Source organism: Cnephaeus nilssonii (genome assembly GCF_951640355.1).
Source record: "Cnephaeus nilssonii genome assembly, chromosome: 20".
Lineage (NCBI taxonomy): Eukaryota > Metazoa > Chordata > Mammalia > Chiroptera > Vespertilionidae > Cnephaeus > Cnephaeus nilssonii.
The window spans coordinates 4,058,842-4,085,829 of NC_137091.1; the positions used below are offsets into that span (position 1 = coordinate 4,058,842).

Consider the following 26,988-nt stretch of genomic DNA (forward strand, 5'->3'; position numbering starts at 1 on the left):
CAAATCCCAAACTGGATTCTAAGCAGCCTTGATGGCAAGCACTGAGTGGTAGGAAAAAAGGCAGATGGGATGAGTAAAAACAAGGATATTGGAAAGATTAAGGAAAAGAGCCCCATAATCTAGCATGCATTAAATGATGCTGTTAAACAGTTTGTGAAAGGAGTTTCAATACAACAGACTAACCTCAGTGGGAACCTCGGTCATTAGCTACATCTTGGAGACGGCGTAATAAGGCGGTATGATTTTCTGGGCAAATTCTTTTGGCTGGTGATTCACTTCCATCTTCCAAAAGAATCCCTCTCTTTTTGGTTGGAGTTTCTCCTGTCCGTATCATACTGTTAATTTCTCTTAGTCTCTAGAGTGAGGGAAAACAGATATAACAACTAAGAACCTCAAATAAGTGGTTTACTTTGAAGAGTTTGAACATCTCCATGGAGAAAAGAACTACTGAGCTACCCAGCCTGCCCATGTCACCTCTTGCTGGCTGAGCCAATGACTGGGCAGAGGAGGAGGGTTTCACAAGCTTCGCAGGTGGAAAGGAAAAATGTAAGCTGACAAATCTGTGGTTGCTTTCTACGGTAGTTATAGATCATCACATTGCTAATGCCTTACTTAACTCCAAACATCCCCATTCTTCTTTAAAAATAGCATGATTTTGTACAATATTGTGCCGATTTTTTTTAAGTCTAGCAGCCATTTTCAACTGGAATTTCACAAGAGAAGTAAGCTTTAATGCCCTTAATTACTCTGTAAGCCTTAATTACTCTCAGTAATTTTGGTATGATCTGGAATGTCATAGTTACTTATTATATATCCTTGGAAGATTGAGAAAAGTCGGGCAAATTCTGAGGAATGTCTCCTGAGAAAACACTGCCTGGTGCTGGAGACCAGATCTGTTCTCAGTGCCTCAGCGTGACGTTCCTCCAAAGCCCCAGAGGTCCACTTATCACCTCTTTTCTGGTCGTGTTTGGTTCAAGGGTTTTTCATGTGCTACTTCCTTGGCCTTGTTTCCTGTTGGAAAGCATATGAGCACTATGTCACATGCACTTCTAGAGGAAACGGGCTTAGATCTTCCGTGTCCGTCTGTACGGATCACCCTCACTGCATGCAGTACTCTCCAGTATGTCTGTGGCGTGGTTTAATCCCCTTGATGTGTTACTCCTCCCTGTTGTTTAGTGCTGTAAGCCATGCTACCATGAGGATGGTTCAACAAGCCGTACCAACAGGCTGCAACTGCCCTGACCAGCGTCACTCATGAAAGTCATCTTACTTGATGTCACTTGGTAATATTCTTCCTTGATCTCAGTTCTCACCTAGTAAGTCATGATGACAAGTATTTCTCCAACCAACAGTCTAATACTGCTTTCTTTTATTGGAGAAACTCCCAATTCTGTGCTACAGTTTTTTGTGACACCTCCCCAGGTGGTGATCATGTACAAGCAGGATTGTAAGTCACAACTCTGGATGCTTAACCTAAAATTCACCCTGGTAAGTGTACAGTTCTACACGTTTGACAAATACATAGTCATGAAATCACCATGGTAAAGATATAAAGCAGTTCCTTCACTCCAGGAAATTCCTTCGTTGTCCCAGCTACCCCACCCCAAGGCAGTCACTAATGGTCACTGTCCCTGAGTTTGTGCTTTTCCAGTGCCCTAGACATGGAATCACACAGGAAGTGGCCTGATCAGTCTAGTGACTTGCACTTAAGCATTAATGCCCTTGAGGTTCATTTTCGTTGCTAAGCGTATCAGTGCTTTTTATTGCAAAGTAGTCCTCTGCTGGGTCTACCCAGGCTTGTTTATCCATTAACCAGCTGGAGGACACTGGGTTTTCTCCTTTCTGGCAAACAGGAATAAAGTCATAACGTTCATGAGCATGTTTTGGCATGAACCTAAGTTTTCATTCCACTTGGGTAATACCTAGGAGTGAGATTACTGGTTATTTGGTACAGGTATATTTAACTCTACGTTTCAGGTATAACGGCTCTGCTACACCATTCTGTAGTCTGACCAGCAATATAAGCTTCAATCGCTCTACAACATTGCCAGCGTTTGTTGTCATTGTCTAAGATTTTAGCCATTTTCATAGGCAGATAATAGATGAAGTGTTAAAATCTTTTGCCCATTTTTAAATTTGGTTTTCCTTTTGAGTTTTTATAATCCTTTACGTACTGTAGATACAAATCCTTTATCAGCTATGAGATCTGTAAAATTTTCTTCCAGTCTGTGGCTTTTCTATCTTAATTTTGATCATCTAATGGGTCACTCTTTTATAGGTTGTGCTATTGATGCTGTATCTAAACCCATGTTCACAAAGATTTGCTTCTGTGGTTCATTTTGAGTTAATGTTTTGTATATGGTACAGAGTCTGGGTGCAACTTTACTATTTTTGTATATAGGTATCCAATTGTTTCAGCACCAACTGTTGAAAAGGCTCTCCTTTCTCCACTGAATTGCTTTTGCACCTTTGTTGAAAATTAGTTGGCCATATACAGGGTGGGGCAAAAGAGGTTTACAGTTGGTCATCCTACCTGATAATAGACAAATATGCAAATTGACTGTACCTTCGCTATGCCCACGATTGGCCAGGAGGCGCGGGGGGGGGAGCGGGACTCGGGGTGGTCGGGGTGGCTGATTGGGCCGGCGGGACGCTGAGCTCGCGTTGCCAGCGGCAGCGCGAACTCAGCGTCTGCACCATGGCTGTGCTGCGGCACAGAAGGGGCCTCTGGGGCAGCGAGCCCACGTCCCACCGCGGACCATCAAAAGCGGGGAGCTGGGTGTCCGCTCCGGCACCGGGCCAAAAGCCTCCAGCGGACAGACACCCAGCTCCCCCACGATCGGAAGCGAAAGTGGGGGAGCTGGGTGTCTGTCCGCTCCGGCACCAGGCCTTTCAACAGCCTCCGCCGCGCCGGAGGCTTTTGAAAGGCCTGTTGCACCAGCGGACAGACACCCAGCTCCCCTGCGATTGAAAGTGGGGAGCTGTGTGTCCGCTCCAGCACCAGCGGACCCCCTGCCATCAAAAGCGGGGAGCAGGCTGCTAGCAGTGTCCGCGGAGCGTGCTAAGCTTTGCGGGGCAGTGGATATGGCGTGGATGGCAGATTAGGCCTAGGGGACCCTACACGTGCATGATTTAATCATGCACTGGGCCTCTAGTATGGAAAATAATACAATAAATAATAAGCATCAACTGCATCCTCAACTGTAAACCTACATTTGCCCCACCTGTATGTGTGGTCTATTTCTGGATTCTGTTCTATTGATCTGTTACTCTATAGTTTCACCAGTACCACACTATCTTTTGACAGGAATTGGGTTGAATTTATAGATCAAATGGGAGAAAACAGACATTGATTTTTCCAATTCCTGGATATGATATATATCCATTTTCTCAATCTTGAACTTCTCTCACCAAGATTCTGTAGTTTTCAGGATACAAATCTTGCACATCTTTTGTCAGGCTTAATTGTAAGTGTTAATTTTTTAATGCTGTGTATAGTATTTAAAATTTTTACTTCTACTTACTCGTTGGTATATATAAATATATTTGATTTTTGTATGTTAATTATGGAACTTTTCTAATCTCATTAGTTCCAGTAACTTTTTGTAGATTATGATTTTTCTATGTAGAAAACTATGTTCTAAATGGGGACTGTTTCCTTCCTTTTCCATCGTGTGTGTCTTCTCTGTCTTGCCTTATTGTATCTGACAGGACCTACAGTTACAATGTTGAATAGGAGTGGTAAGAGCAGATATCCTTGCCTTCTTCCTGATCTTAGAGGGAACGCACCCAGTCTTTCACCATTAAGTATGAGGTTAGCTGAAGACTTTAAAAATATATATATATATATATATATATATATATATATATATATATATATATATATATATTCTTTATCTGGTTGAGGAAAGCCCCTGAGAGTTTTATCATGAATGAGTGTTGGATAGGGCTAGTAAAACTACTTCTCTTTTAGTGTACTGGAAGTTTGTCTTTCAGGCAATTAGTTCATTTCATCTGTATTATCACATTTATTGGCACAAAGTTGTTTTTTATCCTTCCCGCTTATACTATACAGAGATGTATCTTTATCTTTTCAAAAAAACAAACCAAAACCTTTAACTTTTAATGGCCTTTATTTTCTCTACTTTCAGTTATTTCATTGATTCCTGCTCTTTCTCAAGTTGCTTAGTCACTAACTTAGGACCGTTTTTCTTTCTAGATAGGTATTTAGAACTATAGTTTTTCCTCTTAGCACTGCTTTTGCTGCATTTCACAAATTTTGATATATTGACTCAGAAATACACAATTTAGTTTCCAAAAATTTGGGGATTTTCCAGAGAAAATACATTGTCTGACTCCTTTACAATTTATTGAGACTTGTTTTGTGGTCCATAATGTGTTCTATCTTGGTAAATGTCCCATGTATACTTGGTGCTGCTGGAATGTTGTTCTATCAACACCAGTTAGTCAACAACATTAACGAATCCTGAATATCCTTACTGATTTTTATTTTCTCTACTTTTTCTTTTTTCTATTTAGGATTGTATGTCCTATCATTAGGAAATGACCTTCTTATCACTGATAATATTCTTTGCTCTTGGGATATTATTAGAGCAATCCAAGCTTTCTTTTTATTAGTGTTAACATAATTTTTTCTATCCTTTTACTTAAAAAAACAAACAGCTTTATAGGGATAGAACTCACATACCATACACCGAGTGGCCAGATTATGATGATCTCTGAACGCATAATAATCTGGCCACTGTGTGTGTGTGTGTGTGTGTGTGTGTGTGTGTGTGTGTGTATATATATATAATTAGAGGCCTGGTGCATGAATTTGTGCATGGGTGGGGTCCGGCCAGCCTGGCCAGGGGGGAGGAGACATGGGCAGTTGGCCGGCCTGCCTGCTGGTCGAACTCCTGGTTGAGGGGACAATTTGCATATTAGCCTTTTATTATATAGGATATATAATTCACCTATTTGAAGGGTACAGTCCATGGCTTTCAGATGTTTCTGGAGCTGTACGATCCTCCCTCTTTCGTCAGCTCAGAAAGAAACTCTGCCTTCCACTTCCCCAGCAGTCAGCACTCACTAATCTGCTTCTGTGAGTCTGCCCTCTGGACATTCCACATAAGGGGATCATACAGGTGTATCCTCTTGGGACTGGTTTCTGCCCTGAGCTGGATGTCCAAGGTCCACCCATGTTGTAGCCTGTGTCAGTACTTGTTTATTGGAGTAATGTTCCATCGTACGGATCTACATTTTATTTATCAGTTAATGGGAGTTTTGGGTTATAATCCTGTAAACTAGCTTTGTCTTTAAAGAGTGTTACATATAAGCAATAAATAGTTGGGTCTTGCTTTTTCACCCAGTATTACAATTTCTGCCTTTTATTGGGTATTCTTAGACCATTTACATTTAATTTCTATTTTTCCATATGTCTTTCCCTTTTTTGGGGCCTCCTTTTGAAATGAGTATTCTGATTCCCCCCCCCCCCCATTTAATTCTTAAATTCCAAATGGATTAATGTGGTTATAGTTAGATGAAAATCTAATAGAGGAAATGTCAGTGTAATTTCATCTAACTCAAATTGTTTTTTGGGGGCTATTGCCATTTTTGTTCCCAGCTTTCACAATGGTACTGTGAATATTATTAGCATTAGATTAAACCTATGAAATGAAGGAAATTATAAATCTTTTTCATATTTGGTCTTCCTATTCAGAAACATTAATATAATTCCAATTTTTTAAAATCTCTCATTCAGGTTAAATAATTTGATACATTTATTCCCAAGCTATGTGTTACTTTGCTGCTATTTATGGAAGTTTTTCCGAACATTTTTTTTACTTATTTCCCCAACTTTTTATTTTTAAAGATTTCAATCTTACAGAGAAGTTGAAGAATAGTACACTGAGTACCCATTATCGATCAACACTTACCTCATTTGTTCTCTCTATAATTTCTTATAGTTGAACCAGTTGAAAGTAAGTTACACTGGAACAGGGCACCTCTGACTACCTCAAGCATATTCTGCTACATAATCCAGTATACCCATCGAAACCAAAGAAATTTAACAGAAACCTTAAAGGTAAATATCAACATTCAAGTCCACATTAAGTTTTCCCACTTGTCCCAAAAATGTGCTTTACAGCGAATTTTCCTATGTAGGACCCACTGCGTGTGGTGGTCATGTCTGTTTAGTTTTCTTCACTCTATAACAGGACCCTCCCACATCTGCCATTTCTCATCCTATTTAATTTTTAAGAGTGCAATCTTTATAAATACAAACGTCACATCAGGCCTTTAGGGCCCAGCTGCACTCCTCACCCAGCATGACTCCCAGTGGCTGCTGCTGCCGGAGCACCTAGCCTTGCACACTCAGCAGCCTGCTAACTTTCACCACTAGGCCTGATGCAAGCTCCCCTCCCCGTCCCGCCCCAGACAGGCCGATGCGGCTCACAAATCCAAAATATGTGACCAGCACACTGCACTGTGCAGCATGTCCATTCTCCCCTAGACAGACAACACGGGGGACAGAGACACTGCCTGTCACAGAAACAGGTACTCATCAGTTTAGAGAAACCAATTTTCTTTCCCTAAAAAAATTTGGAATTTAAAAATTTTACAGATGGAAAAAACACAAAATTCCAGATTTACAGTAGAATGTTAAAAATGCACAAATAGGAAAAGGAAAGAATGAAAATAAATCCAAGTCCCTTAATGTGATTTCCAACTCTGAACTCTGAAAATCTCCCCCCAAACCCCTGGTTTTTGCTCCACTGGGACCTAACTGTTCACTTTTCCCTGGAAGCTCCCATCCATCGTGTCTAGACTCCTAAGCATGTTGTGGGTAGAAAAGCCGAGAGAAGCCAGGCTCACCTTTGAAGGACTGTTGCTGAAGTAGTAGAAAATCTTTTCTCGAGGAGAAAGCACGATTTCGTGTTTATGCGGGGAAATGTAGACGGGATGGTTCTGAGACAGCTGCACGCGGCGAGGGGAGCCAGCTCTTACAAATGGATAGGGGGACAGCGGAGGGGCGTCCGTCTGTTAAAAATAAAAAAGCATTTCTCAGCCAAGCAATATTCTAACCAGGTCTTTTTTGAAAGGGGTTATTTTTGTTATAAGAGTGAAAAGAATAAACCATTAGCTTTAGGAATGACACCAACTAATACACCTAAAGAAAACCATACAAACAGCAAACACGTAAGGGCTTGCTTGTGGCAGGCCCTGTTTTAAGCACACTTGTAGTGCATTATGTCACTCAATCCCACACCGACCTCAGCAGCTAGGGACACGCATACCCGTTTTATAGAGGAGGAAACGAGGCCTGGGGAAAGCTAACCAACTAGCAAGGCTGCCACAGCTGCTCAGTTCTGGACGCCGGGAGCCCATGCGTGCCCTAGTGTGGCTGTACTCCGTAGGGAAGCCAAATACCTTCTCTTGTTGAACGCGACACAACACTGTAAACTGTATGAGTCACACTTTTCTGTTAGACTTCCTCCCTTTGACTTAAGAGAATTATTAACAAAACCAGTTTACATATGGAACTGCTCAAACAAAAGTGATTCCTCACACCTCAAAAGTGAAAACAAACTACGAAATAATCGCCGTCAAACCTACCATGTTGGCCTGTGAGTACTTCAGGGCAAATGTTTTAATTTGTTTGACGTAGACGTTGTTGTAGAACTGGATGAGGTCTCCCCTCTCCTCCTCCTCCAGGTCACTGTTGGCACCTGTGAGGCGGGTGGGTGTAGGAGGGGCGCTGCTGGGCTGTGGGACAGGCAAGGTGCTGCTGGACCTCATGACAGGACTGGAGTCTCTACTGGCTGTGGCAGGTAGAGCAAGGGGTTACACAGGGAGACTGCCTTCATCCTACTGAATTTTCTTTTTAAAAACAGCTACTACTTCTTATTAGGGAGCAAAGTGCAGGAAGACATGAAGTACTAATGTTCCCCCCAGGCCATAAATGTGGAAGGGCACAATGAGAAGGTGTCACTGCTAAGTTTCCCCAAGTCTCCAGAACCTGCCCCTGCATTAAGTGGTGCAAACAATTAGGGAGGGTGTTTCCACAGCATGGTTTCAGCCGGCATGCCAGACTTCCCTGAGACACAGGCCAGCAAATTCCTGCCTGATCCCCCGGAGAAAAATGTTTTGCACAATGTGCCTCAAAACTATGGGATAAAGGACAAACAACGTCGCCACTAAATTTAGAATCATTTCTTGTTCCAACAAATCCTTTCCCAATAATATAGTTTCATAGTTTCCTTAGAAGTAATTTCATTTAGTAATCGTCAATCTTCTAGGCCTAAAATTAATTGTATTTTATACGTGTTCACAGAGATCCCGCTTACTTCTGTCTTTGTTGAGTTCTGTTGGAGAATTCTGATGGCTTCTGCTTTCACTGCTGCCAGAGTTTCTTCTTTTCCTTTTCCCTTTTATCAAAACACTTCTATACACCTTTAGGGAGACCATGAGAAGGGGACAAAAATGATGATTTATGGAATACAGCCAAGTACATGACCTTGACATGTTATTTAATTCTCACAATCCTATGAAATAAGTTCTCCTCCTCAGGGGAAGTTAATCAATGGAGCCAAGGTCATATGTCCATGAAACAGATCCAGGTGGACACCCGGGCCTGCTGCTTGAAATTCCAAGTACAGCCCACAATGCGACAGAGCATTAACAGGACCCACCATGAAGCCAAGTCATTCTAAGCCAAACACAGATGTCACACACGCCTGCCTCTTTAAGATAGATGAATAATATTAAAGGTAAAACGAGTCTTAAAACTTCATTAGATGTTGTCTTGGTTAAATGTACCATGTTTCCTAAATCAGACTGAAAGGTGGCACAGAAACCAAACAACTTCCTCCTTTACATCTTTCCTGTGATTAGATAAATGAAGACTTCTGTTATTTCATATCATTACCTTTTGGGGAAAAGAGAAGTTGAACTAAAGACTTCCTTTAAAGTAAAGTCTGGGGAAAAGGCTACAGAAGCAACTCTGGTTGACTTTTTGTGTTTCTCAAAGACGTGGAGCTTTGTCGTCAGCCCTAAGAGGAATAATTACCTGGCTCCGGGCCTGTGGCTGAGTCCTGTAACAACGCATAATGTTCTGGAAGGACTTGTCCTCTTTGGTGACCTGGAAAAGAATAAGAGTATTTTGTGAGAGCGATATACTTCCAGCAACATACTGTGAGCACTATACACTTGCTCCCCAGTGAAACTGGTGAAAATTATATTAAAATTAGGTCACTTAAAATCTGGACATGGTCCTAAGGCACACAACAAATGAAGAAATATCTATGAAAGAAAATTTAAATTCAGCAACAATAGAGGTGGTAAATGGTACCTAAACCAAGACCTGGCATAACATTTCATGAGAGGGAAAAAATAGCATTTCACTTACTACAGAACCCCAGTAAAATGATAAGACAACTTCTACTCAGAAATTATGCAGGCAAAGAGGCAGTCAAACAACATATTAAAAGTGCTCAAAGTAAAAAAATCTAAAGAATCCAGTAATTAAAATTGCTCAAAGTAAAAAAATCTAAAGAATCCAGTATCTAACAGTTATCTTTCAAAAATTAAAATGAATATATAATCACAGATGTCCTGGCCAGTGTGCTCAGTGGTTAGAGGGCCACCCTGCACACCGAAGGTTGTGGGTTCGATATCCAGCCCCAGTCAGGGTGAGTATGGGAGACAACCAATTGATGTGTGTGTGTCTCTCTATATATATCCCTTCCTCTCTCAAAAAATCAATGGAAAAAATCCTCGGGTGAGGATAAAGAAAAAAATTTTTCTGAGAGTAGGGAAGTATCATCTTTTTCCTTTTATAATCCAAAGTACTCACTTTTGCCATCACATAAATGGCACACATTAACAACTGGTCCAGATGTCTGTCCATCATAAGTTCAGGACACTGAATTATGGAGAATTCAAAGCAGGTCCAGATTTTTTTCCTTAGTTCATCGGAAATATCCAGCTTAGCACAAAGATCCCGAAGGCGGACACCTGCTAAGTGGTAAACCTGGTAGATAAAAAAAACATCTCAAAACCTGTTGATCTAACACATTCCCCAAACTCATGACCAGTCAGAGGACATGAAAAGTTACCTTTCTAAAGAACAGCGATAAAGAGCTGGTCTTCCTGGGCCTGCTGCTGCCGCTGGGTAAGGGGGCGCCTTGCTTCTGTCCACCTGGGGAGAGCTGCTGAATGGCCACCTGACCCGGGACTTGCAAGGTGGTTCCTGACACCTGTTGAGAGCTCAAATTCCCAGCCAGGGCCTGGGCACTGAGGGGCTGCATGGAGCCCGTCACGGCTTGTGCCTGCCCCCCAACATTGACTTGGACCGGGAAGAAGGTTATCCCTCCATTTTCATTGGCAATACCTATAGTTGGTTACAAAGAAAAAAGCACAAAGGAAATGCTGATAATACAAGGTTCCCCAGGCAGGGTTTCCAATTCCTTCCCCTCCTAACCCCCTCCCCCTAAATGCTTATCTCGTCATCATTCCAGCCAAATCTCAGTAACTTTCCAATGAACGCCACAGACAAAGAACTCGGTATCCAACTCGGCCTGCCTTACCTTGTACAGGAATGGTCACAGTTTGTCCATTGTTGGCTGTGACGGTGGCTGTTGCCATGGGGACCAAAGTCTGTCCAGGAACTGGTGTGACAGGAACCGCCTCCCCAGTCACATTCTGCACGGGGACCGCACTGACCAGGGGCTGTGGGGGCACGCGCCCTGGTGCTCCTCTGTCAGAGGGGCTGTCGTTCTCGACAAAGAGCCGTCTTCGGGTGGAGCTGGCGGTTGGGGAGCTGTACCTATCATACAATGTGGTTGGCGAGGTGATGCCTAGGGTCAAAAAAAATCAAACCACTTAACTCAGGGAGAAGGCGAGGACCCATCCAAGCTGTTACTAGTGCGAAAAACTAATTTAAAAGCCAACAAAAATTACAGGAGTCACATCATAATCATAATTCAACTGAACACTATTATGAGCAAAATTTAAAGAAAGGTTTCTATTTATCTCTTAGGACTCCCTTCTTCACTCCACCTTCTGCTAAATCAAACTAGGCTTTGCCCTCCACTACTTCAGGGCCTTGATGAGTGAGAGGCAATTTAAGGAATTATTCTATTTTTCCACGATATTTTTAACCATATTGAATTTCTACCTAACGCTCATGTAAAATGTGATTTTTACCATAAACCCACCATTTGATAAGGGGACTTGATATTACCATGGTACCATCTGGGAGCATTTTTACCCCCGTTTTATGAATCCTCAACTTTGCCCAAATATAGGAAATTACTAAACCTCAATAATGTCCTTTAGAAAGAATGGACATGCATGTTTTTGATTCAATTAAGCTTAGTTTAATTTTTAAAAACAATTCTATTGAGAGATAATTCTCAACATTTCACCGATTTAAAATTGTGTAATTCAATGGTTTTTGGTATTCAATTTTTTTTTTTTAGCTTTTTAAAAAAATATTTTTTATTGATATCAGAGAGGAAGGGAGAGGGAGAGAGAGATAGAAACATCAATGATGACATTCATTGATCGGCTGCCTCCTGCATGCCCCCTTACTGAGGATGAAGCCTGTAACCCGGGCATGTTCCCTTGACTGGAATCAAACCTGGGCCCCTTCAGTCTGCAGGCTGACGCTTTATCCACTGAGCCAAACCAGACAGGGCTGGTATTCAATTTTTAAAAATTGTGGTAAAATACAGTGTGTCGCCAAAAAAATGTCTACACTGACTGAATAATTATAAAGGCAGTGTTTATTAAAATACAGTTCATTTTCAAAATGTAATAGAATCATCAGCTATTACACATTTTTTGGGGGACACCTGTATATGCCCTATGAACTTCACTTGCAGGTTTAGATGGAAGTCAAATCCCCAGATATTAGACCCCATTTCTGTGCCTTAATATTTAAACTTACTTCTTCCAAGTCCTCCAGTATCAGCGCGAACTTCACTCACTCTTCTGGGAGTCAAAGGGGAGCCAGCCATACAAATTTCATCTGCTCTTTCCAGGTTCTGAGGTGGCATGACCTATAAAGAATGTTTACACAGAATGCCATTATTCAAAAAGCATTATTCAAAATACAATAATCATCTAAGGTAAAATTAAACTGTCTTGGCTCATCCATTATTCCATCTATCAGCTGTCTTTTCCATTGGCAGGCTTAAACATTTCAAAACCTGGTAAATAGATATTAAATAGGAATCAACAGTCCTTACTGATTTGGAGAATTAGAGCATCAAGCATTCTAAGGTAGAGAAACTTAAGAGATCAAGGTAGAACACCGAATTCTTCCTCTGCCACTGACAACCTGGGCAATCACACAAGTTATTTCTGATTCTTGTTTCCTATTTGATGCAGGATGTTGTGCCCTCTCACCCTGCACAAGGAAGACACGAAGTTTAACTGCTCCCTGGGAAGAAGGGTGATGAGCAGAATAGATACCGATGTGCTTTCCTTATAGAAAGATGTTACAATCTCTCACAAACCTCTTCACAGGCAGGGACTCGGTTGTCATTCTCTCTGATCCTGTCCCAGAGTGGAGACTCTGGCTTCCAGGCCAGATGATCCAAGATCTGCTCTTCAATCTGATTGAGGTGTTTCACCACCTCTCTGCAAAGGCCATCTTCTGCTCGGATGAAGACTTCTATCACCTGAATTAAAGAAAAGGCCTGGTTTAATAATATATATATATATGTATATATATAAAAGGGTAACTTTTTTTTACACATTTATAGACACAACAAAGACAATTTATAAAAAATTATAAGTTTAAAGAATAGTACTGTTTTGAAACAGCTGCTCTTCCCTTCTGCCTTTATAAATAATATTTAAATTGCATTTATGAGTTATGTAAAATCTTTTTATAGTGCTGTATTTCAACATTTAAATGAAAGAATGTCTTATCTATTGAGATTGAAACATTATTCTTTAAATTTTGTATTTAAAAACTCTCCACATTCAATCTCTGCCACTATAAAAACGTTGTGACTACTGTAGCTGAATTAAATAAATTCAACCAATAAATAAATAAATTCCTTCTTGATATAAATAAATATCAAGGAAACACCAGTCAATGCTCTTCTTCTGTGCCTCTATAGAACATGTCAAGAGGATTTTTGTTTCTAAAAGACACATTCAATATTATTTAACTTCCATAAAAAAGATTGCTATATAAGCTAGTGATATGTTTGCTGTTTTGTTTTTTTTTTAAACTTAAGCTCATAAAATAAAAGTATTCTAAAAGTCTTTATGAAATGAAAGGGATAAAATTAAACTTGCGAGCACAGGTCTTTATTGTATAGTAAAGGAATTTATAGTCTTAGGACTCTATTTCTTCTCTGCTCCCCAAATAGAGTAGAAATTATTAAACATGTAATTAAAAATAAATGTACTTAGATATTAAAATGAACTAGATGGCTAACAACAGAAAGTTGGTCTAATCTATAATTTTCTCATTAGTATCAGATTTTTGAAAATACCTTATAAAAGTGATAAAGTGGCACCTCAAGTATTTCAGTAATGAATGGAAAATTCCCAGGAGGCTTATAAGAAAAAGTGACAACCTCGAGGCAGCAGGCCAAGAGTGATCTGTGGAATGCATCTTGTTCCAGAATGCCCTGCAAAACAGTTATTAACATTCAGAAACATTAATCTACTCCAGTAAGACATTTTATACCCAATCAAGTTAAATAAAAATACCAAAAGTCTTATTCTCTGAATTAGTGAGAAGTATGTGCTTCTTTTCTTACAAACTTTTCTTAACTTTATAAATAAGTCCATTTTTTTAGCAACTTTCAAAAATCTTATATATTATGAAATATAGCTAATACAAAAAATTACATCCCTAATTAAAATATACATACACTCTGATGCTTAGAAGACTAATGATCTGGAAAGATGTTACACAATAGCATCACAGTCAGAGGCCACTGTCGTAAAAAGATGGCTGGAAGGAGGACAGGTTACTTGGCTAAATGGTCAACGTACTTATTCAGGGTGATGTAATCACAGATGCTTTTCACATTTACTTTTTTTTGCTTATTTATTTCTTAAAATCATACATTTTTTAAAACTAAAAAGTTACATAGACACAAAAAGCATAGGCAACAAGAGCAAAAAATAGGTAAACTAGATTTCATTACAATTAAAACATCTGTGTATCAAAAAACACCATCAATGAAGTGAAAAGACAACCCAAAGAATGGGGGCAAATATTTGTAAGTCAGATATCAGATATAATATACGAGAGGCCTGGTGCACGAATTTGTGCACCAGTGAGGTCCCTCAGCCTGGCCTGCAGGATCGGACCAAAACCGGCTCTCCGATATCCCTCAAGGGGTCCCAGATTGCAAGAGGAAACCCACCTGTGCACGATCAGGGCCAGGGAGGGACACAGGAGGTTGGCCAGCTGGGGAGGGATCATGGGAGGGCTTCAGGGCATGTCCGGCCCTTCTCAATCGGCTGGACCCCAGCAGCAAGCTAACCTACCAGTAGGAGCATCTGCCCCCTGGTGGTTAGTGCACATCATAGTGACTGGTTGACTGTCTGCCCCCTGGTGGTCAGTGCATGTTATAACGAGCGATTGAGCTGCCTTAGCATATCATTAGCATATTACGCTTTGATTGGCTCAACAGCCGGCATGTTAGGCTTTTATTATATAGGACTAGAGGCCCAATGCATGAAATTTGTGCACAGGGCTCGGGGGAGGGTGTCCCCTCAGCCTGGCCTGCACCCTCTCCAATCCAGGACATCCCTCTCACAATCCGCGACTACTGGCTCCTAACCACTCACCTGCCTGCCTGTGTGATTGCCCTAACCACTCTGCCTGCTTGCCTTATCACCCCTAATCCCTCTGCCTGCCTGATTGTCCCTAACCACTTTGCCTGCTTGCCTTATCACCCCTAATCCCTCTGCCTGCCTGATCGCCCCTAACCACCTCTGTCTGACTGCCTGATCGCCTCTAACCACCTCTGCCTGCCTGCCTGATCATCCCTAACCCCTCTGCCTGACTGCCCCAACCACCTCTGCCTGCCAGCCTGATTGCCCCTAATCACCTCTGCCTGCCTGCCTGACAGCCCCTAACTGCTCTCTCCCCTGCCGGCCTGATCACCCCTAACCACTCTGCCTGCCTGCCTGATTGCTCCTAACTGCCTCTGCCTCGGCCCCCGCCACTGTGGCTTTGTCCGGAAGGACATCTAGTCTATCCGGTCTAATTAGCATATTACCCTTTTGTTAGTATAGATGCCCAGAGTATATACCAAAAAGAATTGAAAGCAGAGACTCAAATAAATACTTGTACACCAATGTTTATAACAGCATTATTCATAATAGCCAAAAGATAGAAACAACTCAATGTCCACCAACAGATTAATGGATAAACAAAATGTAACATATACACATATATGTTGTGTGTATGTATACAATATTATTCATCATTAAAAAGGAATAAGATTCTGACACATGCTACAACATGGATTAACCTTGAAAACATAATGCTGAGTAAAATAGGCCAGACACAAAAGAACAAATATTGAATGACTATCTAAGGTACCTAAAATAGGTAAATTCATAGAGAAAGAGGAACAGAAGTTACCAGGGGCTGAAGGGAGGAGTGAGTGGAAAGCCATTGTTTATAGGTATAAACTATCAGTTTGGGATGATAAAAAATTGTGAAGATGGCCAGTGTTAAGGGATGCACAACACTGTGAATGGTTAATGCCAGTGAATTGCGCATTGAAAAATGCTAAGATAGCATATTTTATGTACTTTTTACTACAATAAAAAATTTTTGAAAAATACATTTCTTAGGAGAATACAGGTATCCACTTACTATCAACCACTAAACTACAGCTGTTTTATAATCTTTATGTATGTTTCAAAATTTAAAAATTTGTCATAAAACAGTCTTTTAAATTCCTACCACTATATTTTTATATATAAAAAAAGGAAAGGAACTAGGTACAAAGAATTAGAACAATTATAGGTCAATTTTGTAATTTTCTTTAAAATGTTATTTTAAAAATTAGTTAAAACATTTTTGATACAATGGAAGGTAAATATCACTTGTTTAAAATCAATTTACATTTCTTGATTAAGTAAAATCTAGGAAAAAGAATTATTTCAGCCAACCCCACCAGTGTGGGCCATGAACCAAGAGGTCCCCAGTTCTATTCCCTGTCAGGACACAAGCCCAGGTTGCAGGCTTGATCCCCAATAGGGGGCGTGCAAGAGGCAGCTGATTGATGTGATTTTTCTCTCTCATTGACATTTCTCTCTATCCCTCTCTCTTCCTCTCTCTCTAAAATCAATAAAAAAGAATTATCTTAGCCAAAGAGAAATGGCTGAATATTTATTAAAGTCCTACTGGGTCAATACTCAATTTATTCTTGCTATAGAAAGAAGGCTTGATAAAAACCCCACGTTATTTAAAAACTCAGTAAAGATTAAGTCTGAGTGTTTTAACCCTTAACTAGTTTTACTACCCACAGAAGTTGTAAGTTGTAATTTATGGCCTGCTGCAGCAAGACACTGAGTGAGGGACTGAAGGTGAAAGAACTCAGAACCAGCCCTGCTGGTTTGGCTCAGTAGATAGTGTCGGCCTGCAGACTGAAGGGTCCCGGGTTCCATTCTGGTAAAGGGCACATGCCCAGGTTGGGCACATGCCCAGGTTGCGGGCTCGATCCCCAGTAGGGGGCGTGCAGAAGGCAGACAATCATTCTCTCTCATCATTGATGTTTCTATCTCTTTCTCCCTCTCCCTTCCTCTCTGAAATCATTAATATATTTAAAAAAAAGAACTCAGAACCATCATTCATAATAGCCAGTTTCCTTAGGTGCCAATCTTATTCCCTCGAAGCCACATATCATTTCTCTTGTTCAATAATGGTGTCAAATTGTTTTATTTTTTTGGTGGCTGGGGCCGACAGGAAAGTACATTTTACTGTTCTGATCAATACATTGGATATTTACTCACAGATAAATCCATGTCTCCCAGTCTCTTTTGTTCCTGCTCAATAATGGATTCTAATACTTTATAGTAAAGCATCTCTGCAAAACGGAAGTGTCTGCTAGCAATTTCTGCATAAATAATAAAAAAAACAAAACACAAGCAATCACATGCAAAGAAAATAAATATTGTGAAAAATGAGGGCCCATCCCATCCCCTACCCACAATATAAAATTTAAAACCAATACACTTCCTACAGTTGCTATTTCAATCATCCCTAAGATTCCTTAATTTTTTTCATGGTAACACTTAAATTTTTCTAAAACTGTGAAATGAAATTTTCACATAAATAACTATGACAGCATCCCATGAAGATTCACATTTTTATTCTGTTGGTATGTTGCAGCAGAGCAGCTCTATGCTGGGAGGCATATAGTTGGTCCACTATTCCACTCAGACTTGGTTTTAATTGAAAACATCAAAACACCTAGCACAGGTCTGGACATGAAAACAGCTACGTCTTCTGTTCTTATTTTTAAAATTCTGAAGAATCACAATATTTCTATATTTAATATCCAGTCTATAAATGAAAACTAAAATTTTCCAAATGAAAAAAGTACCAGAAGGTCAACACAATAAAGGTATCAGAATAGCCCTAGCTGGTTTGGCTCAGTGGATAGAGCAATGGCCTGCGGACAGAAGGGTCTTGGGTTCGATTCCGGTTAAGGGCACATGCCCAGGTTGCGGGCTTGATCTCCAGTGTGGGGCGTGCAGGAGGCAGCCTTCAATGATGCTCTCTCACATCCATGTTTCTCTCTCTCTCCATTGCCTCCCTTATACTCTCTAAAAAGCAATGGGAAAAATATCCTTGGGTGAGGATTAACAAAAACATAAATAAAGTAAAATTTCTCTTACTGAGAAGGGTCCAGAAATCACCGGGCTGACATAAAATTCGACATCCATATTCTAGCCTTTAATCTAAAAGCATAAATCTTTTCTTCACGTTTCTGACTCAGTTACCAAGAAAGGACTCCATGTATTTAAACTTCAAGATGAGAACAATAAAGACAATATTTAGCTTCACCTTTAGCACAATTACTGAAATCCTCATCTGGCTGGGAATGCTGAGAATATATTTCATACATTTCTTTCAATCTGTTGGCAATAGCCTGGGTTGGATCTCTAGAACATGTTCTAAAAAATAAAAAGAAATTATCTAATTTAAAGGTCTTGCAGAGTTACCAAGTGATAAAGTGTTTACAACTCTGTATTTGTACTAACCTGTAAATATAAAATATTTTGAACACAAACCATACACTCACTCCCCAAACTGATCCATGAGATCCCATACTTCTTTGACAAAGGTATTACCATTTTCAGTGAAAAAAAAGTATTGTGTATAGTTGTACCTTCTCTGCCGTAAGTTGAGCAACCTTAGCCTGTGCCTGTTTGAAGTCCATGACTGGACCCCACCCTACACGTCTGCAATCGCGGATGACCAACTAACTGACCTCAACTGTTCCTCTAGGGGGCACACAACGCCCATTCAAACTCCTGCAGAAAGAGCTGAGGTGGTAGATAATCTCGACCACAGACTCAGATACACCATTACTGGTATTCTACATCCTTTCCTGAAAATCAAGATTATCTCCTTTTGTATTTATTTATTTTACTAGAAAGACAATGTATGTCCAATGCAGAAGCATACAGAGTATCACCATGTGGGCTTTTGTAACAACTAAGTTTTTATCTTGATCATAAATATACATATTCATTGTAAAAATGGAACAAGTTTAGAAAATTATAACCGATTTTTGTTTCTTTATAATCTTGCTAGAGATAGCTACTGGATATGATATACAAACAGAATTGTATTTCTGGACACACACAGGTACCTTTTTACAACAACAAAGCCCTTTGGCTTTACCTAGTACCTGCTGGTATTTAAAGACCATGGATGGTATTTAAGATTAAAGAAGCAGCTACTTCTTGTCAGAGATCGTACCAAGATTTGGAAGATACAGAGATTCAATCAGGCTTCTAAAATGTGTTTATGAAATACTTCTGAATTCCAGGTTAAGGTCCATTTTAAAAACATGACTTAGGAAGAGGCCATACAGACAGAGCCTGTTGGGTGTTAATTACAATCACGTTTATGAAAAATGGAGACTTCATGAAAATGTTAAGGGAAATCAGTCAGCTTACGTATTTAATAAGTACAGCTATGAGTGGGGAATTACTAATATGTGTACATAGGGCCTTCTTATATCATATCACCAGAAATAAAATGGGCGCTATAAGGCCTATGTCATCCAATCATAAACTTTTAGGACTAACATCCTTTTCAGGCTACGGGTGTTTTGTAGAGTTTACAGAAGTTAGAGTGCTTTTACACTGGTTATGCATGTAACTGTCTAACTTTTCCAGTAGGACCCACCCTTCGGAAATGTGCCCACAACCCATCCTCTCCATGAAGTCCTTTGACAACTACCATCTTCACTGATCCCCCTTCCCTGAAATCTTAAGATAGAACAGCTGGTAACGTAGTTTGGTGCTTTATTCTATAGGGTCTAGTGCTGGTCTCTCTGTTGTTTATAAGCCACCCAGTCTATGTGCTCTGTGAGAGCAGCATGAACAGACTAAGGCACTGAGGAAGAATCATCTTCTAACCATACATCTTGCATTGCTATGTCTTCTGCAAACAACTAATATAAAATTAGTAATGAGTAAATTAAGGCACAAGTACTGAAAAATTAAAATAAAAAATTAGGAAAATAGTCAACAGCCAAATTTGGAAGGCAGGAAGGGCTCACACTGACCTCAGGATCTGTCCCAGTCTCTCACTGGGTACGTTTCGGAGGCCCGCCAGCATGGTGTGGAGACGGCTCAGGCTGTGCGTGGCTGCAGAGACCGGAGTCACGCAAGGGCTGCTATTATCCTTAATGTACCTCACCCCAGTGAGCGGCGTGGAGATTCTAAGTGCTTTAGACTAACGGGAAGAAAGAACACTATTTTAGCTCAGAAAGACTCAATCACTTCACAAACGGGAACTGAAGGCAGTCAGACTTTGTATTATTAATAGATTCTGGTGATTCACATATCCCCATTCTGGGAATTGAAACATGGCCCCCTACAGCCACCGTGATCCTGTGAAGACGTGTCAAAGAGCAGTCTGCATTTCAGCTAACTGAAATTTCGCCTCTTGGAAGTGAAATCTTTAAGATAACGCCTATTTTCCTATGACCCCTCCTTCAAAACTTAAGCTTGAAGGCAAAAACAAGCATTAGACAATTTAGAATATCTTTGAGAAATAGCTAGCACCTCCTGCTATTTTTGTAAATACTTCAAGATTGACAAAGGAAACTGGGAAATCAATCGGGCCCAAGTGAAATCCAGGATTTCACAAAAGTCCGCCTACCGACCACATCTGCTTCTGAGAGAGGCTAACCACCACGGCGAGGTGCGGGGGGCACCTGGTGCGGAGAGCCCTCCTGCCCGCCTTCACCCGGGTCCCTGTGCTCCAGCACAGCTGCCCCAGCTTCACACAGAGCGAGTCAACGTTCTTGAACACACACACGAAAAAGACATGACCTAATGTCACAGAATTTAAGCATGAATACATATGCTAATAAAGCACCTCTTCTAATTTTTCCAACGAACTCTTAAAGGTTTAAATAGCTTAAGAGTGTTTTTTACTATTCAAGATAAAGTATATTTCCCCCTCTCATCCATGCTTCTATCTGAAAAATTAAAATAAAAAATTTTCGCCTAACCTGGTCTCTGTCCCTCTCGCTGCCTCTTTCTAAAAATCAATAAAAACATTTTAAAAAATGGAGATAACTCTTAGTTAAGGTAAACATGATGGAAGTTTTCTTTTTCACAATGGAAGCAAGTAGCACGCACACATGATTACCAAAATAGACCGGGACCCTGAGCGTGTGCCTGCACCTCTCCTCTGCTCAGCTCACCTTGTCCAAGTGCTGCTGCAAGATGTTCTTCACCTGCACTCTCTCGGCAGGCTCCGCTCCCGACCCGGCACTCAGAGACCTGGAGAGCGTCCCGATTTCCTCTTCAGCATCCTCTCCAAGAAATACCCGCTCGTCTAAATTCCCAACAGTCAGAACGTACTCCTCGTAGGCCTTACTGATGGCTTTCCTACAGGAAGGGGGAAAGGCCATTTCAGCTCCTGCTTTAGTCCACTTAATGATTCCCATTTTTATTTCCTACAAGCTCTCACTGAAGAGCTGAGGGGCCTCTACGCTGTGCTCAGCACTCGCACACAGCACCTTCTGCTGTGAGTTCCAGGGCGGGTGCACCATCCCCCTCTGCCTGGTCCATGCAGCTTCCGGCGAGAAGCTTAACTGCCTCTCCTCGCTGCTCCAGCACCTTTCTAGACCTCAGCACTCCCGTGTGCCACCAGTACATTCCAAAAGAATGTATTTCGAAAATTATGATCCAAAAGCTTAACTATGAAAGCTCTCAAGAACAGCAATACAATTTTTAATAAATTCAAGAATGTTCTTGGAATAACAGTTGATCACTACAGTAAACGCTGAGGTTTTCTAAGCACACAACTTTAAATATTAAGACAGTTTTCTAACAGAAGTACTCACAAATTCTCTCCAAAGTTCCCAGGCTCTAGAAACCCTGTAAGGTTTTCTTCTTTTCCCTTAAGGAGCTATGAAGAAAGAAAAGATCCTTAAGTCATCCTATTAAGCCAACTCTTCCCCAGAACATACTGCCACACTGCTGCTACCAACCTTCTTTTCATAGAGCTTCCTTATGTAGGGCTTCCAGAAGTGTTCCTTTATTCCCTTTGCTTCCAAAACTAGGCCGTCGTGTAAAGAGCAGAGTTTCTCAATGACGCAGGGCGGGTCGGAGGAAGGCTTAAAGTCCTTAGCATGGAAATCTTCCGACAGGCCTGTGACGAACAGAATCACACAACAGAGATACCAGTTGGCGTGCAATAAGCCAAACTGCAGTAAACCGAAATATACAGATGCAGAGTCTAATCAGCATGTGAGTTACCATATGCAGACATAGGAAATACTGTATAAAGGTCTAATTTAACTCTAAATATACCTCAAGAATAGTAAGTAGAGGTAAAGTGTACCAATTCTCAAAAGATTTAGTTATTCAATCATGTATGTAGAGATGGTTAAAAAAAAACTAAAAAAATAATTTTAGTATGCTATAACTAAAAAACACAAATACATAACTTTGCAAATAAGCTTCATATTCAAATAAAAATACCACTTTAAAAAATTACTGTCCAAAGTATGTACCGTTTATGTACTTTAACTGAATTATATGTGTTTATCATAACTAATTTATAGCTCATCTTGGCCTAGTCTTAATGGGGAAAAAAATAAAAGGGAAAAAATGAAGGGAAGCAGCTCTATAGATACATACTAGTAAAATGAAGTTAGGAAGGAAAAGGGAGAAAAGACAGAATACAAAGAACATGAAATTTACCAAACCAGACACTACGGAAGTGAGTCAGACAAGCTGAAATTTTTATTGTAACCACCCCCAAACGGACAGTCACTCAATCCTACCATGGTATTCTTCAAATAGCAGCATCATATATACTACCAGCTCAACAAATACTTTCTAGTATTTGCTTTGTATATCATGATTTGGTCTGTTACTGTCTATCATTCATAGAAATTACATACCTTAAAGCCTACTAAATGCAGAGCCAAAATAATTAGCATTTCTACACAGCTGTGTGTGTGTGTGTAGAGATTTTACTAGCTAAATACGGCACCATGAGCTCCAAGGGGATATAAATGACAGTATGCAAAACATCCTGCCTGGCTGAGGGAAAACACTGCTCCTGCTCATGTCACCATGAGGTGAAACGCACAGGTACTTTTAAAAACATCTTGCTGCTAAAAAACTGTCCCCTAGAAAAGCCGGAGAGGGCTGCCATGTGGTGTGCCCCGCCCTACTACTGTGCCCAGGCTTTGTCCAGGTGGCTCTGATGGCGCCCAGGAAGTCGGAGGTGTTCAGGAAGTGCTCGTTCAGCTTCAGGCTGCCGAGACCAGGGATGTAGCCGCCAGGCCCCTGGGCAGGGCTCTGCTCTCCACTGTCTCCACCCGCCCTCTCCAGGGTCTGGGAAAACCCGATGAACTCTGTTCCTGTCCAGCTTCCCCTGGTGCTCCAGGCTATACGTCGGGCAAAGACGTTGGCGATGGGGTTAGTGCTGGTAGGGTGGCCCTTCTGGTGCTGCTGAGAGGGGTAGGGGACCGTCCCAAGAGCAGCCTCGGCCTCGATCGTCTTCCCAGCACAGATGTCATTGGGCCAAGGGAGCCCTGAGCAGATGACCGCCCGCCCGTCTCCATCCTAGTTCACAGCCCACACAAGCCACCTGAAGACCTGGGAACCTGAGCCACCTGTCATCAGAGCTGGTGCTCATGTTCTCGCCTAACCTGGTCTTTGTGCTTCTCAGAGACCTCCGGAAGGCGTCCTTAGAGCGCCCGTCCTAGGCTTTCAGAACGGTGCTCTGGTGCCCATGTACAGCGGCCACTTCTTCTGGATAGCATATTGGAAGCCGTTGTGTGCAGAACCCAAGGTGGACGTGTGGGTGCTGTACATGCCCGTGCCCACGCCGACAGAAGCTACACAGCTCCCACTCCTTGGCCCAGCTGCCTCCTTTGGGGTGAGGACCATCTTGAAGTGTCAGCTCGTTCGGCCACGAAGTCTGTGGCCTTCTATCGGTTGCATGTGCATGCTTTCCAGTGGTGATGGGCTTGGTCCAGCCAGGACAAGGCAGGGATATTTTTGCAGAGGATGGGAGACATGCCCACGGAGGATGCTCCAGATGGTCCCACTGGAACTCTTCTACAGGGGCCTTGTCAGGGGCGACAGTGGCACACTGATAGCCACTGTAACTTCTGTGTGGCCCAGGCAGACCCGATGGGTCCTGGTCATCAGTCTGGTCAAGGTTTGGGCCCAGACTGAAATACGTACTTGAGCTGGACATCCACGTGGGGCAGGACGAGCTTCTCTTTGATGAACTGCCAGATACAATGGGTCATCTCATTGCTGTTCATCTCCAGCACCAGCTTAGCCTCCTTGACCTTGTTGTCGGCATAGTGGCGCCACGGTTGGTCCTGCAAGTTGGGGCCTGTCGCCCAGGCTGGCCCAGAGCCCAAGTCTCTGCCGAATCAGAGTGCGACCTGCAGGTAGCCAGCCATCCCCAGCAGGCGAGCGAACGAGCCAGGCAGGCGGGATCCGAGCGCCAGCCACTGCTTTGGCTGCCTGGCGGTGGGCTGCCCAGACCTGGCCATTTCCATACAGCTTTTACTTTAAGAACTAAAAATTATTTTTCCTTGTTTTAGAACCACAACTATTCCTCTTTAAAAAAAATCTAAAATGAAGATTCTTTCAGTAAGTCCGTTCTGACCTTCTACAGTGTCCCAGCTCCAAGCTTGCCAACGTAGAAAAAATACCAGCTTTCAAGTCATCTTCGCTACTCCAGATTTCTATTCCTTCTTCTGACTGAGTATGGATTTCAGAGCGTCCTAGTGTCACCCATTTGCAATTAATAAATGCAAATAAATGCTGCTGCAGAGACGTGGCCCTAGTTACCAGCCCCCCGGAGAGCAGGATGGCGGAGCTTGCAGAGCGCCGTGGGAGCCCCTGCTAGGAAGCTACGCTGTGTGTAAACTCCCCAGAGTGCACATGATGGAGACATGTGGGCTGTCCAAGTCTTTGATGGACAATCTTACCTTTAAAATTAGGGTTCACAAGTTCTTTACGATTGGAACATTGAAGGGCATTTCCATAAACTAAGTCCAAAGCACACAGCAGCAGATGATAAGAGTTGACCAAGTCATCACTAATCATGGGGAAATTGCCTATACAATTATAAAGAGAGAGTTAAAAATGCATCAACTTTACAGTATGCTAAAAATAATTCCTTCCTTTAGTTAAAATGACATCACAAAACACTGTACAAAACAGAATCAAGAGGTACACAAAGTGTTTTGGCAAATTTACATCCTGAAATATTACTTACAGTTTAATAAGTTTCTTAGAGTTTAATGAAAATTAAAACTTTACTAAAAATGCCATTTGTTCACTTAGTATTCATTAAACAAGCATTTATTTAATGCCTATTAGCTAACCAACATTTTATAATCATTGGTCTGTCTTTTGAAAATTCAGAACACCAACAACTTTATAAATTATCTCAAACTGTAAGAAATTGTTTTATATGAAAATATTTTTCTGTCAAGAAAATCTACAGAATCACTCACATGTGAACAGCTAAAAAATTATTCATGTAATTTTGTTTTCATGTATGTACTTTAAAAAGACCATAACCTATAATCAGACTCCTAACAGTAACATTTAAAATACTTTTCTACATATGAACACAAACTCATACAAACGAATGCAATAGGATCACAATGAAAGATATTTAAGATCTAGAGCTGATATCCCACAAATTGCTGATGCTTGATAATGAAGGGAAAAAACTAACACCATATCATTTCTGCAGTGCTGGTTTAAGTCTGACATCAAAAACAATTTTTACAGGGAGTAACCAGCTTTGTTATTCTTAGAAATTAAGGAGTAGTTGAAGTTTTATAACTTTGAGCATATCCTTTTTTTCATTAAACACTGCATATACAGTATATGCTTCATGTTGATTTTACATTCTTATAACATCACATGAATTCAATTTAAATACCTGGCAGATATCTGAAATATTTCTAAACCTCAACAGTTTCCCACTTCATGCCTACCCAATGCACGCACGTGCACGTGTGCATGCACACACGCACGCGTGCACACACACACACACACACACACATACACACTCACTCTGCTTTGTTTCAGGCCTTTTCTCTCCTCCCCACCAAGTAAACTTACCACTTACTGCCCCATATGACGATGAGGAATTCTATTTTGTACAGATGGAAACATTCAACAAATCAACTTAAATAAATTAATGAGAAAAAAAATTTTTTCTGTTGTGAGAAAGGCAAATGATGATTAATAGGTTAAAAATTACATTGCTATAACCACAGTAACTGGTGTGGTTCTGCTCTAGATACGTTTAACACTAAATGTACTCAGTTCCTCAGATGTGAAACAGGAAGTGGTCGCGTCTATGGTTTCAAGCTACAGAGCAGTCACCCTGCGAGCCTGAACTTGTCGCTGGTGTGCACTTGCCGCGGGAGGAAAACCCCCACACGGCGACCTCTAGCACTGCGACCTCTAACGAAGCGCTGACATGCCCTTGAAGATTAGAATCTAAGTTAAACTCCAGGACTGTCCCAACATGACATACTTCACATTTCAAATCCCAACTTCAGAGGTAAATCTCACTGTGAGATAGTTCACCTTTCAATCAACAAAATAACCTGCTTAACCTCCAGCGTTGGCTTATTTACAGGAAAGAGAAGATGTGGGCTCACCACACAGCCCCTCGGGAGGACGAGCCCAGGCGTGTCCCTGGCGTGTGCTCGCCACAGGAAGTCCACACAGGCACAAAGTGGGCTTATGCAGCAAGAGGGAGACCATCTGGGGTGCCACCCGGTGCAGAGAAAGCCATGAGAAAGGCGGCTAGAGGAGAGTACATCTCCCCCCACGTACGGACATCAAGGACTGGTATGAACTGCTCTCAGAGGACAGATCCTAGAGAACCCTAAAAGACCGCAGTCCTGGGTTGTGAGGGAGCAAAGGCTGTTCAGATCCAGCACTTACAGACTGAATGAATACGATAAAACTCAGCTACAGAGACAAAAAACATGCCACCCTAGTTGATCAGGTGAGACCAAAATCCACACAAGGGCAATACAACGCTTTATAAATGACTTAGATAGTACAGTGACGCTCAATTACGCATCTGCCATAAAAGACATAAGCAAAACAAAAATCCTGGAAGTCAGACATACCTGCCCACGAGCAAGTGACAAAATAAGCATCACACGTACGATACGCCACAGCAAGCGAACAGTGGCAGCCAGGGCCGCAGCCAGCATG

The 26,988-nt window shown here is 41.5% G+C and overlaps 1 protein-coding gene across 1 annotated transcript in view; it reads right to left on the reverse strand.

Moving 5' to 3' along the window:
• Nucleotides 1-26,988, reverse strand: part of RBL2 (RB transcriptional corepressor like 2) — a 55,107-nt gene that overhangs the window by 18,723 nt on the left and 9,396 nt on the right. Inside the window, exons 5-22 of the mRNA XM_079759888.1 lie at nt 24,723-24,851; nt 21,747-21,907; nt 21,600-21,664; nt 20,955-21,141; nt 19,806-19,975; nt 18,071-18,180; nt 17,014-17,117; nt 13,521-13,658; nt 12,528-12,692; nt 11,957-12,068; nt 10,593-10,862; nt 10,122-10,396; nt 9,860-10,036; nt 9,074-9,145; nt 8,352-8,457; nt 7,621-7,826; nt 6,880-7,044; nt 184-355 (exon numbers count right to left, since the gene is read on the reverse strand). Coding sequence (XP_079616014.1) covers nt 185-355; nt 6,880-7,044; nt 7,621-7,826; nt 8,352-8,457; nt 9,074-9,145; nt 9,860-10,036; nt 10,122-10,396; nt 10,593-10,862; nt 11,957-12,068; nt 12,528-12,692; nt 13,521-13,658; nt 17,014-17,117; nt 18,071-18,180; nt 19,806-19,975; nt 20,955-21,141; nt 21,600-21,664; nt 21,747-21,907; nt 24,723-24,851 — 2,783 coding nt within the window. The 3' untranslated portion in view covers nt 184. The remainder of the gene's footprint in view (nt 1-183; nt 356-6,879; nt 7,045-7,620; nt 7,827-8,351; nt 8,458-9,073; nt 9,146-9,859; nt 10,037-10,121; nt 10,397-10,592; nt 10,863-11,956; nt 12,069-12,527; nt 12,693-13,520; nt 13,659-17,013; nt 17,118-18,070; nt 18,181-19,805; nt 19,976-20,954; nt 21,142-21,599; nt 21,665-21,746; nt 21,908-24,722; nt 24,852-26,988) is intronic.